The following is a 15,386-nucleotide window of genomic DNA, read 5'->3' on the forward strand; positions in this document are numbered from 1 at the left end:
GTGAGACTGACTCTCCTTCTATCCTTACACTTCTATGAGCGCTCTTAGTGGCAGACAGTGCATATTTGTGTTGACATGCAGCTGGGCTCAGATTAGCTGCAAGCATGTATCAATTCAAAGGATACCTGCACAGCTGAGTGTCACTGCCTCTCATTTTTGACAGGAGACTAATTTGTAGATGTCTGCTTTGGTTGTCTGACAGGCTCTATAAGCAAAGCTTTCTGTTGTCTGATATGCAAACACAGGGGTTTCTTGCACCACCTGCCCTGGAAAGCTAAAGCCTCCCGCTTCACTTTTTTTTTTTTTTTTTCCCCTCCTTTCTCTGACTGGAGGAGCTGCTGACTACGTTAATGTGTCCCACCACTCTGCTGCCACGTGAATCAAAGCCACAGGGAGGGGAGCCCGGGTCAGTCCGAGTTGCTGCAGGACAAGGTCATTAGCCCCAGCATCCTCCTCTGGACATGCGTGGCAGCAGGCGTTGAAAGGATGATGTGCCTGAGCTCAGAACTGCTCCGAGTTCTGCTGCGGATGCAGTTTGTTTGGAGAAAATCAGCCCTCTGTTTTTTCAGTTTTCTTATCGGCACAGAGAGCCTTTGGGCTGTGTAGATATCTCCTGCCTCATCGAGACTGGAAGGACTCATTAACTTGTACGTTTCAAGGCTTGAATTGCTACGTAGGGCCAGACCCTGCTCACTGCACCAAAAGGAGATTTTATGGTTGATAAAAACAGCAGTAAATTGCCATGTAGGGAACTCCAAATGCAAGAAACTCCAACAATTTTAACAGAATTCCCATCTAAATCACAAGTTTTACCAACGTGGCACTATTCCTTTAAACAAGAAACACTCATGAAATGCTTGCTACAAGTCTAATTATGACTTTGAAGAATTTATTTCAAATTGCTGAATCCAATCTCGTGTGATAACAGGAATTCATGCAAGAAATGACATCTGGTGGAAAAAAGAAAGCATTGTAAACTTTAGATCTGCTTCTATTTTCATTTTGGTTATTTGAAATACAGTTTGCAGTCCCAAGTGTGTTATCTTATCTCTTTCACAGTTCACTCTAAGGGAACGACGACCGTAGTCCTGGTGCCTACGGACATACCTCACAATGACAGGGCAAGTTAATGCCTAAATTCCTCCCCTTCTCTCCTCCAGACCTCTCTGTTTGCTTTTCTTATTAGCTTAATAATAGCCTGCTCAGTCTGTAAGCTCAGTTTTCTCTTGAGCGTTGTTTGTTTCTGCCATTCTTCCTCACAGAGCTATTCTTGAAAAATGCATTTTGATTAGGTCTGTGCCCCTGACTTGCATCTAGTAGGAGTCATTCAGTCTGATGAGTTCCTCTGCATCTCTGTTCTATGGACTGAATGAAGCAGAGATTCTGAATAAAATAGATGTGAGCTCCTGTAATTAAAAAGTGGGTATGTACAATGTGACTAAATCAACACGGATAACAAACTGAGTGTGAAAAGATACCTTTCTTGCCCTGAGGTGTTAATGGAGAAAAATGATTTCAGTTCCTCTCCACCTTAGACAAAGTTGAAAGCAGTGTTAAGGTGATACTGAGCTTTATTTGAATACCATACTGCATACTGCTATTTAGTCAGGTCTTATTTATTCTGGTTTGTAACTTCTCTTTCTTAATGCAGCACATGATGTTGCAACAAAGTCCTGCTCTCTGGTTATGCTATTAGTATTTGGGGGGGATTTCAAAGAGGATTAGAAGTTTTCATGACAGGATCTCATTTTATAACAGCCCAGCAGTGTCAGCATCAGATCCAGGCTCTCTAAACTGACCCAGAAGACAATGACCAAGGATCAAAACAAAATCAGAAGGGGACACTAAACTCATGCTGATACCATCACCTTGCCATCATGTGAAGTCACCTGGTGTGGCCTCAGGCACACAGAACAGGTCTGTGGCCTCAAGTTCTCCTGAAACCATACGATCTTGCTATGTTGTTTCTTTTTTTGTCAGCAGCAGAACTTCCAACCATCTCCAGAGAGTGCAGGAGAGCAGAGCATGTACCTGCTGAACCTGAAAGCATGGTAACTATTTGTCCTTTTGCAGCACTTCCCTCCTCTCTGTCAGCAGAGTAGGATTCCTTAACAAATGCTGCATCACATGGAGTTGCTGAGTACTTCAAGGCACATGAAGTTCCTGGAAACATTTTCAGACACATTGTTTTATCATTCCATTTTGGACTGACAAAATTAATTTGCATTTTTGAAAAATCCCTTCAGCTGGGCTCCCCAAGAGGAGTGGAGCTTTTTGTGTTCTGAGAGCCCTGGTGTTTGATTGGATTCCTAAACAACAATCTCACTGTAGGTGCCCATTTAATAAAAAATCCCAAATTCTTCATCATGGGTTGAATGTCTATTGCATGTCTCACAGACCTACAGGTCAATGAGCAAGCCAGGCTGCTTTATAGAGCACTAGCAATGGTATCTGCATGAAGTACAGCTCTTTGATCTACAGCTGCAGAGATGAAGACCCTGATAAAAAGGTTGCCTCTGGATTAGAATCTGTCTTTGCTGGGTTGCCAGTTCCCTTCTTATTGTGAGAGTCAAGGTTATCTTCTGAATTCCACTAAAAAAAAGAGCATGTCAGCTTTTTAGCATGAGACTTCGAGGCACTGTACCCTTACTCATTGCAAAACATTTTGTGCTAGGTGTGACAAGGCTGCAGTCAGTCTGATGTACAAACGCAGAGAACCCGATCTTCTATGCCATGCAACTGGTGTTTTTGAGGCTTTTCCAGCTTTGTCCTTAGATCAAGGTTACTAATCTGATGAGCACATGGACACCTAGGATATGCAAAGATACAGAACAAACCTCACAGCCCCACCCTTTAACATCAAAAATGTTCGTTTTGTCTGGAAGAAGCCAGCAAGCATCTTGCATCAATGCAGTATAGTCGCACTGTTTTTTGTCTCTGCGTTGTTCAGTGCTACTCCATCAGTATTGCCATCCTGCACTCGGGATCATCTGCATTGTCAGCTGTTTACTACCACGTTTGTAGTTCTGAATAGAAGCTTGAAACCTTTGCTCTTTTACAGGATTTTAGCTTATGACAGAGTTTCAGTGATGGTCGTGGTTCTGTGCAGCCACAGGTGGATGTGCATGGCATGTAGGCCAGGAATGGTCCTCACAAAGCACAAGGCTCTGCTTAAGGCTCTGCTTACATCTGATATATCTAAGTGAGTTTCAAAAACATGGTGACTGCCATCTCTTTCAAACCTACAGCTAGTGAAATCGTGACAAGATGCACACTGGTACAGCTCCCATGGGATCCAAATGTTAGAGCAGATTCTTTTTTCACTAGATTGCATGGGAAAATTATGTGGTATTTCTTTTCTCTCAGACTTGTACTACTTTCTCCTAGCCCCCACAATTTCCCAAGAAATTCACACTGCAGACACAGCTGTATCATTAAGAGGCTTCCTACAGTGGTAAGAAAATGGCACTGCACTTAAATCTGTCAACTTCTGAGACTCGCCTTAAATAGTAACAATGGTTTTATTGAGCCATGAGGTTCACACCAAGCTTGTCAAGTCTTTCTTTGGATGCTGACATTCTAATTGCATGTCAAACACGGCCTTAACATACAGGCATGTTGTGAAATATGCTGTCAAATAATGCAGTGATATTTTGCTAAGCATGGAGATTTCTTACCGTCCCTTGTAACTCCTCTCCCATTTTTTATTTGAAAAGAAGCTAGGATTTGATCATTAACCTTTAAAGGGGCTCTTGAAGGATCTGGGATGATGTGAATGGAATTTTCTCATCTCCAGCAGTGTTCTGGACCAGTTAAGTTCCACCCCAGCATCTCATCACAGAGCTGTTGGCCCTGCCAGGCAAGGCTGAGCACAGCCTGTGGGCAGTGCAGTGTGCACAGTGGATGCTCTGAAACCCTGACAGCAAGAAAAGTCCTTACACTAAGATGTTGACAACTTGTATTAGAGTGAGTAATGTGCTGGGATGCATGCCAGCCTCCTAGACCTTCATGTTATGGCTGCAGCGTAAGCAATTTCAGTGCCAGTTAATTGCACTTGAAAACACTCTGGTGGTTGTGGTATCTAAACACAAAATAGGCGGAGATGCGGAGTAATGCCTCGGGACACGGTGACTTTAGTGTCAAGGAATCAGTGAAGGACTTTGAAGTCTACTCTTGTTTTCTTTGAAGACATTTCTATCTCATGCTGGCACTAATTCAACAGATATTGGTTTCTGTCATTTTTTAATACTAAGACCCAGGGATTCGGCTGTCACAGGACTGCTGGGGTGCAGTTCTCAGCTCTAACATACAGAGTGGTTATGCAGCAGTTTATAGCTCAGCCACTTCTGCATCTACCTTGATGCTGACGTACTGCATTACAAAATGGCACACTTTGTCATGTTTGTGCTTAACCTCTTCTTAAGCACAGTTACTCCAAAGATGAGGACTGCAGTGTCTACTTAGTGTAAAGAAAGGAAGGGGGAGGCACTGGGATCAGAGTGCTGCCTCTCTCACTTTATGTGCTGCTAGGTGTCCCTTTGTATCTCTGGGTGTAATTTTCCTATCCTCTGTGAAAAGCTGTACCTTTTTAGGGTGCTTTGTGAGATCTGCAGAAGAAAAACTTGGTAGCTTTGTTAATGCAAATAGCTCTGTGCTGTGTCTCCTAGTAGATGTCCTCCAGAATATCTACAGAATCCTTCATGCTAGCATCAGTGGCAGTGGAGCACAAAAAAAAAAGAAGTTTTGTTCAAAGATTCTGGGGACTAAGAAGTAAGCTTTCTGGTAAAATATGGCATCATTTTCCTAAAGCCCTCACTGCTCTCTGTTTTTCTCTCAGTAGATTTTGCTAAATATTCACGAATCAACTATGTTCACAAATGTGAGTAAATATAGTTTATTTTCTTTAGGAATATTCCACTTGATGTCATTGCTTGAGATAACATTCAGGTCTGTTTTATTTATTTCTGTAGAAAATAAGCCTGAGTTACTTACAGAATATACCTTAAAATGGGCAGTATCTTTTTGCTGAGTCTAATAAATGTTTGTTGGAGAGTTCATTCTGCAGTACAAAACAAAGGAGGTTTGGAAATGCAAACCTGTTCTGTTGCATTCAAAATCTGTTTAATATTATTCATTGTCCTTCATGATAGCATTACTGAAATGTTATCAAACAAAATACCAATATCAAACCTAGTGGACTTCATGGAGTCTGTGCTTAGTATTTCTTTTGTGTATCAGAACTTTAATTTGGGCTGAGCAGAAAAAAACAGCATTTCTTACAGCTGGAGAGAAAATTCCAGCAGTATTTAGCAGCCATGTTGCTTCCCCAAATACCAGTGCAGGAAGAACCATCCCATCCCCAAGAGAAAACATCCATCTTCCTCCCCTCCTCCTGTCTACCCATTCCTCTCCCCCCTGCAATGCCACACAGCACCCACCAGCTGCTGCACCGTTCTCCTGGGCCTGCAACCACCACACTGCAATTGATGTACGAAATGGCTGCTCAGGAGGAATAAAGGATCTGCAGGGCACCTCTGAGCATTGACTTGTATGGCAGCCGATTGCCCTCCAGTCTTTAGGATTGTTCTCGGTGGACTAGGGCCCAATCTCAACAATCAATTCAAGCCCTGAACTTCGTGCTGAAATTAACGGGCTGCAAGATTCCTATTGACTTCCGTGAGCTTTATCTCCCATGATTTATTCATTGCTCTCTTCTGCACCTAAAGCTTTTCAATGGTATCCAATCTGTACAACAGTTGAACACAGCGCTGCCATCCCTGCTTATTGCTGAGTTTCGGCATATCTTTCAGACTGCTATACTTGAAAATCACCAGCTAGGAATCTGCTGAGGGCCCCACCATTAAGGGTACCCTCCTGCAGCTCTGCTGTCTTAGATCTAGATCAGTTTCTTCCTCTTCTCTGCTAGAGACACAGCAGAGTACCTTACCCAGGCCACCAAAGAGTAACAGCCTTCCTGTTGTTGCATTTTGATTTTAATGAATTTTTCCCCTTTCTCTGGAACTTCACTGCTTTCACACCTCTGTTGAAAACCTGTGTGCTGTCCAGCAGCCATCTGATCATGGCAAAATTTCCCTATCGCTCATTGTTTTCTACCTTGCAATTTCAGAGTGTTTAACCTTCTAATTGCATCTTTCACCTTGTTGTTTGTGCCACAACATCACAGCACCTATCTAAAGATAGCTGTTAAGGCCTTTTGCCTACCTGGTAGTTTGCCATGTCATCAGCACCCTGCACTTTAGAGCATGCTCTGTGGGGCACAAGCACTCTTTCTGTCCCTCTGCTTTTTGTTTTTTCCCCACTAAGACCTTTCTGTTTAGCCCGGGAGCAGCAGATTGCAAAGCCCTTCAGTGAATTCTTAGGAGATAATTAAAGTGCTGCAGCCTTTGTATGCAGAGGAGGATCAGGTTGGTTATACTCACTGCAGGTAACGCTGCATTTCATTCAGCAGCATGTCTGCAATGGTGTTTGCCATTATCTAGTCCACTCAGCTAGGGTTTTGCAATTTGCACACACATTTGTCATTGCCACAGAGAAACAGACTTCATTCATGCCTGGAGAAGGGGCTGAGGAGCATGAGCAGCAGTTGGGTTTGTCAGTTGTGTTCCTGTTTCTGATGTTCCCAGTTCCAAAATTACCATAGACCCATATAGCTTTGCAGTTTACTCTTAGTTCCTTGTCCTTTACTGATCTGTGAACTTACTTATATACAAACTATTTTATTTGTCACCTTTAATATTGATGTTATATTTAGAACTTTGTGGTGCTTGGCCTGCAAAAGGATACTTCAAATCAAGCCAAGGTAAATGCCTCTATAAATACAGTTGCCACATTTATACTGGATTATATTCAAACTGCGCAGAAGGAATGGAACTGAACCAAGAGGGAGAGATTATTTTTATGGTCTGTAGGATTTGCTGTAAGTGGCAAATCGTTTCATCTGGCTTGTCTTTTGTTATTGGAACGTGTGCTGCTGCCTCAATCCCCTTACAAAACCTGCAACTTGGAGACAGCAGTTTCACCTGGACTGGTGATAAGGTGCCTCTTACAAAAAGTGTGTGCTGCTGCTTAGTTCCTAGTAAGGCTGCTAGGTGATGTGCTTTAGCTTCATGAAGAATATACAAGAACCCCTGCTGGCTGTGCAGGTATAATTTGGCACACCTGCAGCATGGCTGAATGTGGGTTCAGAACTGAGCCAGTCAAGGTCACTGGGCAGTACTTGATAAAAACAAGGTAAGGCTTACAGGAAATGACCACACACCTTGCGTACCTCACATTTAGGATTGCCATTTACATCCTTGTGGAAAAGACACTAAACATTACTAACAGGGTGGCAATAATATATATTACTGCAATTAATATACAGTGTTCACATTAGGAGTAAACATAAGTTTTGTTTTCACTACTGTTTCTTCAGAAACAGACACTTGATTTACTCAAGTAAAGTATGGACATGATCCAAAAATCAAATCCTTACCTATTTTAGACAGATGCATAATCCTGCACTTAACACTATTTTAGCCTCTATTAGCCTCTGTTCCTTGCTTCCATTCTCATCCCCATACAAGGAGATGGATCTGTGAAAAAAAGATACCAGGAGACTCTCTACGAAGCTTACATCTTTAACCTCTGCTGGATTTCTGTAGTGCAAACTCCTTTTTCCAGTGCAGTTGACTAAGAAAGGTCACTTCTTTAGGGGTGGATGAATTAATTATACTTCAATGCTTGCTAGCTACTAAAGCTTCTCCACATTCATACTATTTGCATATATAAAGATGTGTATTGTATATTTATACATTCCTTAGATGCATGCTTACCATATAGACAGTGAAATTATTCTGTTGAAATGAACATATTGAAAAGTTAAACTCAGATAGATTAGGATGTGCATTTCCACAGAGAACGGAAGATCATGCATTTACCTAAAAGAGAAACTGGGTGTGCAATGCTCCAAAGGAGTGGGTTTTGACCTGATATGTATATATACAGATATTTAAGTAAGATGTGATACTGGTGATATTGATCTGATACAGAATCACAGCACCAAGGATCAAGTCCAGGTCTTGGCTCCACACAGGACCGTGTGCTGGTGCCCCTCTCTGGAGCGGCTCAGAAACAGAGGAGATAGCATTACATTAGTCAAGAACACAGACTTTTGCTTTCAAATGTAACCATTGCCAGACATTCAAACTTGCTCATATTTTATGTTGAGATGGGAGCGTCGCTCCGTGCCAGTGCAGGGCTCCGTGGGGATGCTGCCCTGCGCGTCTGGGGCTGTGTCGTTATCTTCTCATATTCCAAGGCTCAGTGAGGAGCTTTGTGTCCTTGCTGTACCCTCTAACCAAAAGATATCAAGTGTTAGGCTGTCTGCTCTCTGGGGATGTTACTAATAAAGCACTCTCCAGCTGGCTGCCAACCACTGCTTTTTAAAAATAACCAAAACATGGGAGGTTACAGAACCCATTAACCCCAGGACATGTTATTATCCCTAGAACAACAAACATTTTATGAGCTAAATTACAGCTTTGACAACAATATGTCTTAGAAAATAATGAATTGGGCCCTGCAAGTCACGAAGCTGGCTCAGAAGTATCCATTTTTTTCTCAGTGGACCTGAGATTTTCTTTAGTCTTCTCCTGATGTCTGGCCCTTCATGATTTTCAAGTTTTCAAAACTTGCTAATTTTCTCCCTGCTGAGACATTGCTCCAGAGCTGGGGCCGTAAATATTGCAAGATGCCATCGCCTTCTAAATCCCAATCTTTAATTAGTAAGAGAGCTTAAATTAAATGCAAATTTTCAATACAGATATAGCACCTAAGAGAACTACAAGATTCCTGTCCCTGGACTGCCATTAGGAGATGTGTTGTTGGGGGGCTTCATCCTCCTTCACTGCTGAAAGCATTGTCAGGAAGGTGAAATGAAAGTCAATGACAAAGCAACGCGCACAGGTACCTGTCACCTGGCAGACAATTGTCACCCTGATGGGCCAATTGCTCTGCTTCTTCCCAACCAGCACAGCTTTAAAAGGGAATTTTGGTGCCATGCACAGGTGAGGCTCACCTGGAGCCCGCAGCCAGCCCTCCCCTCTCGTCACCTTGGGGAACGCAGACCCACGGGCAGCAGCTGGGCTCTGCAGCACTTCCAGCCCCTGGTTTGGACATATCTGTCTTCTGAATGGTTCAAAAAATTTCTCTGGTTTGAAGTTTAATTCTGAGGCGTTGTATGTAATTAAACCTTGACATTTGAAGTCATGAACGAGCAAGCTTTATATTTTAGCTTAGTCTCAAAAGAGTATCGGGATGCAGACAGACATGAAATGACTTTATTAAATTAAAAGCTTCAAACTTTCTGTAGGCATGTAGTTTGTGCTGCTGGGAAAAGGCTCTTCAGAAATAGCACTCTGGTCCCACTAAGCTGAACCTTGGCTCTTCTCGAGGGAGGGATGCAGTCGGGATGTTCCACTGCAGGAAATAGAGGGCATGAGTCAGTACGTCACTAGTGCTTCCCCTTCCCCCAGAACGTGGGCAAGGCCCAGGAAGCCCAGGCTGTTAGCATTCCCAGGCCCTGTCTGGGAAGGAGGAAGTTTCCAAAACACTGCTGAGATCCCCTGGAAGCTGGATCTTATTGACATCTACAAATAGGCAGAATATCTTTCTTTTCACCAGTGCCTCTGCGAGGCTGTTCTTACAGTGTTTCATGTGCAGATTCAGCAAGGAATGATCATGTTCTTTAGTCCAAAAGCCTCCAGGAGAGAGACGTCAACTGTCCGCCCATAGGAAGCCACTAAGTGGGACACGAGTCATTACTGCTGCTGTTTTACTACCTGGCCACAGTCAATGCTGAGCCTTTTATGTGCTCAGGAGAGAAAATATCTGTGACACTCCGCCTGTGACTGCAAAGCCACAAATGTAGACCTGCTGTCTGCCTCATCTGCCAAGCTTGGAAAAGCAATACATAAAATTAGGCTCCCAAGGCTACCTAAATAGGAAGCCAAACAAATTTAAAGATTCTAAATGGCTTTAGTTATTTTCACAGCATCCAAAAAGGAGAAAACAAATGAGTTGCTTGTTTTCAGTGCCCTTGGTCTGTAGTTTAAGATAATAGTTAAAACCATCTATTTTGACCTTCTGGCCTAAGTAAGACAGGCAGGACTGCAAATGCTGCTTTCACAATGAAGTGCTGTTTGGCAATGGAATTCTTAACGTACAGTGAAGAGCATCCTTCATTTGTGTCACCAAAAAATTACAAAAAAAAGCCCTGCATGCAGAACCCCTTGTATGTAAGTCCATCAGGAAAACATCTCCTTGATTCTCCAGAGGTGAGAAAACAGCAACCAGATCCTTGAGCCATTTATACTTGTCCTTCCCATCAAATCTTTCTCAGCAGATGAGACCAGAGCCCAGAAGGTTTCATAACCAGCCCAGTGAGGTCAGGCTCTGTCACCCGAGCTGCACTGAGCCTGCTGCTGGTCTGAAAGCTTTTGAGTATTGTCCGAGAGCAGACTGCCTTCATGTAATGGTCTATCCAACAGCGATGGCTTCTGAACACAAAACCTGTGGCATTCTATAATCCTTCCTATCTCATCTCTTTCAGGCCTTTGAAAATAATTTCAAAGTCTTTCCATTCCTATGATACGCCTCTAAATTTAGCTACTTTTGGCTCTATGCGGACGACCCATTCTTTCTCCTTTCTATGCAAGCCCACTAAGATTTTAGTATTAATGGGGTTTTTAATTGTTCTTTTATGAAGCACATAAACACAGAGCCCTTTGGCAAGGGCACACATTAGAAATAAATTGAGTTCTCATCCTTATAATAGAAAAACAAATGCAGTATGGATCTGTCCGTTAGCCAAGGGCATGCTTGCCCCTTAGAGAATGGTACAACCACACGAGCAGACCCCTGTTAGTGACTGCTGTTTGCTTTTCCAGACAGACCTCACTCTCCTGCCTGCCAAAACTGCTTTTTGATGGCTGCTACCGTAACACACTGCTGTGGATCAGCCTGGCCCTGGGTGCCCCTCTGACATTGTTGCCATACTTCCATGGCTTATACGTCATCTCCTGCTTGAAGGACTCTGTGTAGACACTACTTCTCTGCCCTGCTCAGAACCCAGCTGCCACCTATCTTCCTTCTACACAACACACAGTGTGCAATACAACCCCAAGTCTGAAGCAACCTTGTCTTTTGTATGGAAGAATCTATGAAGGATGAAAAACTCCATCTGGATACAGAGCGAAGAATAAGAAATTGTGGATTCCACTGAATTCCATGAGATGGGAGAGCAGTGGGGCTGCTGTAACACAACCTGGCTTTTTCTCCTAAAAGGTGACCCTGGAAACCCTGTGAGGTGCCAGACTAAAGGAACTGAGATATGGCTCCTGAAGGCCATTCTCAGTGACAGTGGCATGAGGTGCTATAGGCCATTCCTGCATGCCCTGGTTTCCCACTGCAGCAGGGATCTTGGCCACAACTGAGAGGGCAGGAGTAGATTGTCAGGGCACAAGCTGAGCTGCAGCCTCCACTCACAGAATGAGAAGAGACCTCTACACAGGCAGCAGTGGTATTTCAGGAAGGCGATTTCAACCTCAAGCATGAAAAGTGAATCCCCAAACTCATCTAAGGATGGGCGACTTGGGATTTACTTCTCCCACAGTGAGGAGATGCTTCCTGTCTCCAAGAGCAACTGCACTTGGAAGCTGTGCTGGGACTGACTGAAGAGGTAGACTCACAACAGAGCTGTGGTTAATTTATCATTTCATGCACAAGTGTTTTCAGCCCCCTGCACCTCTCAGGGTGCTACAGTTACCCATTTGATAGCACTTTTCCCCACAAGGCTGGCTCCCCCTGCAGCTTCCGCTGCTTGCCCTGAAGCATCACACAAGGCAGGTGCAGGTTACCAGAAATCTTGACTTGGTTCCATGCTCTGTGGTGGCTTTGCAAGGTCATCTGCAAGGGGGGAAAGGAGAAGATCTAAATGAGTTCAGGCAGCAGTGATGTGCTGGGGAGAAAGCTGCTGTATGGCATTCCCCTGCACCCACCCTGTTCCCACCTGCACTCAATGCACACTGCAGCCCACGGGCTTTGACAGTGCTCGTCAATGCTCTCCACATCTCCTCCCAGGCTGCAGGAGTTGTGCCAGGGCCAGAGACAAAGATACTGTTCTTGCAGCTTTGTCATGAACTCATGTTTGTTGGCTCTTGGCCAGATAGAGCCATTCCTTACCAGGGAACAGTCAAGATACAGATGAGGAAGAAATGTTTGAGATCATCAAAGAGAAGCACCAGCACTGGGGAGCCATCGGCTGGCTGGGGTGCTGCAACCAGACACGTCCCGGGCACCGTGTGTCCCCTTCTTACACACCCTTCGGGTTCCAGCATGAGCCCAGCCTGATGGAGCAGCCTGTCGAGTTACATGCTGCATCCTCACCTCCAAGCTCAGCTGTTAAAATTCACTCTCTGTTCTGGGAGTAGGGAGCAGGCAACAGGAAGAGCCTCCAGCGCTGCCTGCAGCAGCACAGCAGGAGACAGCACCCAGCCCACTCCTGGTCCCATCTCCCTCACCTCAGCAATTGCCACCTTCCTCTCCCAAGCCTTGATACTCTTTTCCAGGTCAGCAACAGCAATCATTGTCTGCACGTAATTCATCACAGGAGGGGTGCTGTAGTCTGACAGCTGCTTCTGCAGCCACCCAATGAGTCTTTCCTCTTTGGCTTGTTGCTGCAGGAGGAAAAGTGACAGAGGGCAAGGACAGGGCAGGATAAAGGAGGGACACGATGCGATGTACCCACCCATGCCTCCATCCCATAGTGGAGCTGCCCAGAGGTGGCCCAGCATCCATGTCCCCAGACTGTGACATCTGTGCTACTTCTCACTAGGAAGGACACTGCTGGTGAAAACCTCAAGGAAAGAGAACTTCAAAAAGGCAGTGGATGGACCCTGGAGGGGTAAAATCCACAAAGGAGCAAAGCTGCCCATCCCCACCCACAGCAGCAGGAGCTCCAGGACTTATTCTCAGTCCCACCAAGGCATGCAGATAGCTATGGCCTAAAAAAAGTCCTCTCAGGTGAAGCCTCAGTGATTCCCAAATTGTTCTCTTACCTCCTTCACAAGAGTGGTATTTCTTTCGATCTTCTCCAGCATCTCTTTCCTCTGGGAGATGTCTTTCATCAGAACTGCAGATGTTTCCATGGCATTGTGCAGCTTTTTCTGGAACACAAGAGCAGGACACTGGCAGCAGGTCCCTGCAGAGCCACTGGCATACTTGGACTGAGGAAGGGAAGGCTGCAAGAGCTGCTGGTCAGCTCATGTGTGACCACGGGGAATAGCAGGAAGGACAAGTAGGGGCACTGGGATCTTCACTCACCTTCCAGAAGTTGAGGATCTGGATCTTCTCTAAGGCCAGCTTTAGCTGCTGCAGCTCCTTGTTCTTCTCATCAATCTCCTCCTCATACTGTGCTTTCTTAACCTGCAGCAGCTCTGCATGGACCTCATGGAACTTGTCTCCCACCTGCTCCTTCTGCAAGCCCAGGAAAAACAGAGCTGCAGAGTACTGACCGAAGCTCAGACTCAAATAAAAGAGCTTCGCTTGATGGGGAAAGCAGACTTAAAGCGCACGGTTATCTGAGGCTTAAAGAGAAATGTCAGAAAATGTCCCATACTGGGTGTCCAGGCAGCATGCACCTGCCTGAGCTGCTGCTGCAGCTTCTTCTTGTAGCTCCTGAGAAAATTGCTTTCTAAGCGCAGCTTCTGTCTCATCAGATCCTGAAGAAAAAAAAACAGATTAGAGAGTGACAGCAGGGCCTGGGAGGAGGCAGAGCACCAGGCCCCATGCTTTACTGTGTGTTCCCTTTTTTCCTCCTGCACTGCAGCCCTCACACCGCTGCTCTGCCTCACCTGTGCTCACAGGGTTAGTTGCTAAGATAGTCTGAGAATATGAAGCAGCTCATGTAGGGGTACAGGAACCTGAATTTTCAGATGGACCGGGCTCAACTTCTGCCATGCTGCACTGACCCTCTGGTGGTTCTTCTCCTCCAGGTATCTCAACAGCTTCTCAGAAGCTGTGATGCTCCCTTTCTCATTGGAGATGGTTTTGACAATGTCTTCCTCAAAGTCATTGACAACTTTCTTAACATCAGCCCACCAAGCATCTGCTTCTTGTATGACTGCCTGTAGTAACGAAGTCACAGTCAAAGAGGTGTGAAAATCCACAGTGCTGCAGGATGCCTCGCTATCCTAAGAGCTGTACCTCGAGGTCATGCAAGGTCTCCTCCGAATCCTCCTCCATCTTCTGAATGTCACTTTTCACGTCCAGCAGCTCCCGCTCAGCCAGCTCACATTTCTGCTCCACTGTCAGGGCTCCAAAGTAGGCCGATGAACTGCGCAGCCTGGATCTGGACCTGCCACGTGTCTGCAACAATTGAGCAACAACGCAGATGCCAAACCAGCACTGGCCAACTGCTGCTGCATTTTCATGTATTCCCAAAGAAAGTAAGTTAGTGTTTAGATAGCAGAGGAACAACGTGCACTTGGCAAGAGGGATCTGGGTGTGCATGCACAAAGGTCTGGATGAGCTGGGATGAGGACAATCAAAGCATCCCGGCATCATCCCCCCTGTGTGTTCAGTTTCTCCTTCAAATCACTCAGCCTGGCATGCAGAAGAGTGAGTGAGCCCACACCTACACCTAGAGGCCCAGCACACCTGTTTTCAAGTTGGGATTGGGGTTAAGTCACTCTTCCCAATCTGCCCCACTCCATACCAGTATGGGTACCAGCTCTGGTGGGGAGCTGTGCTATGGGAGGTCCGTGCTGCTCAGCTTCATCTTGTGGTACTGGTTCTGAAACAACTCCACCTTGGCTTTCAGCAAGTCGTTGGCATGGCTGCAAAGTGATGGATGTGTACTGTGACAGGAGCAGTGGGCAAAGGAGAACAATCCAATGCAAAGCAGATCCCCCAAAATGAGGGAGGCTGCAGGTCTCCCTTCCAAGAGCCCGGACACAGAAAAGAGCACCTTCAGAGCTGCCCCTGTTCCAACCTGGACACAAGGGGCTGCCAGAACCTGGGCCAGGGGCCTGCAGGAGGGATCCTCAGGTGGCCAGGGGCGGCTTGGCCTCTGTGTCCTGCCCCCATCCCCGCTCCTGCCTCTGTCCTATTCCTGCTCCTGTCCAATTCCTGTCTCCGTCCTGCCCCTGTCCTCCTGTTCTGCCCCCGTCCTCGTCCTGCCCACGATCCTGTCCCTGCCCTTGTCCCATCCGTGTCCTTACCCCTGTCTTATCTCTGTCCCGGTCCTTCTCTGCCCCTCTCCCTGCCTCTGCCCCTCTCCCTGTTCTTGTCCCGTCCCAGCCCCAGCCCCTGCCCGGCTCCAGTTA

General features: G+C 45.7%; 1 protein-coding gene across 1 annotated transcript; it reads right to left on the reverse strand.

Moving 5' to 3' along the window:
* Nucleotides 1-9,313: 9,313 nt before the first annotated feature.
* Nucleotides 9,314-14,743, reverse strand: CCDC113 (coiled-coil domain containing 113). The gene is made up of 8 exons (XM_052686633.1): nucleotides 14,266-14,743; nucleotides 14,031-14,186; nucleotides 13,701-13,781; nucleotides 13,384-13,536; nucleotides 13,119-13,226; nucleotides 12,582-12,737; nucleotides 11,828-11,967; nucleotides 9,314-9,480 (listed from the first exon to the last, which is right to left on the reverse strand). Exons 1-8 carry the CDS (start codon nucleotides 14,623-14,625, stop codon nucleotides 9,429-9,431), a joined length of 1,206 nt encoding a protein of 401 aa, XP_052542593.1. The 5' UTR covers nucleotides 14,626-14,743; the 3' UTR covers nucleotides 9,314-9,428.
* Nucleotides 14,744-15,386: the final 643 nt, after the last annotated feature.

The sequence above is a fragment of the Tympanuchus pallidicinctus genome, unplaced genomic scaffold, assembly GCF_026119805.1.
Source record: "Tympanuchus pallidicinctus isolate F22 unplaced genomic scaffold, pur_lepc_1.0 scaffold22, whole genome shotgun sequence".
Classification (NCBI taxonomy): Eukaryota; Metazoa; Chordata; class Aves; order Galliformes; family Phasianidae; genus Tympanuchus; species Tympanuchus pallidicinctus.

Excerpts from the sequence above, each read along its gene's own strand:
- CCDC113 (XM_052686633.1), bottom strand. The coding sequence starts at position 14,625 with ATGATGCCGGGATGCTTTGATTGTCCTCATCCCAGCTCATCCAGACCT. Across the intron at positions 14,187-14,265 it reads AGACCTTGCATGACCTCGAG|GCAGTCATACAAGAAGCAGA; the intron begins GTACAGCTCTTA and ends TCGTTACTACAG. Across the intron at positions 12,738-13,118 it reads ATACCACTCTTGTGAAGGAG|CAACAAGCCAAAGAGGAAAG; the intron begins GTAAGAGAACAA and ends TTCCTCCTGCAG.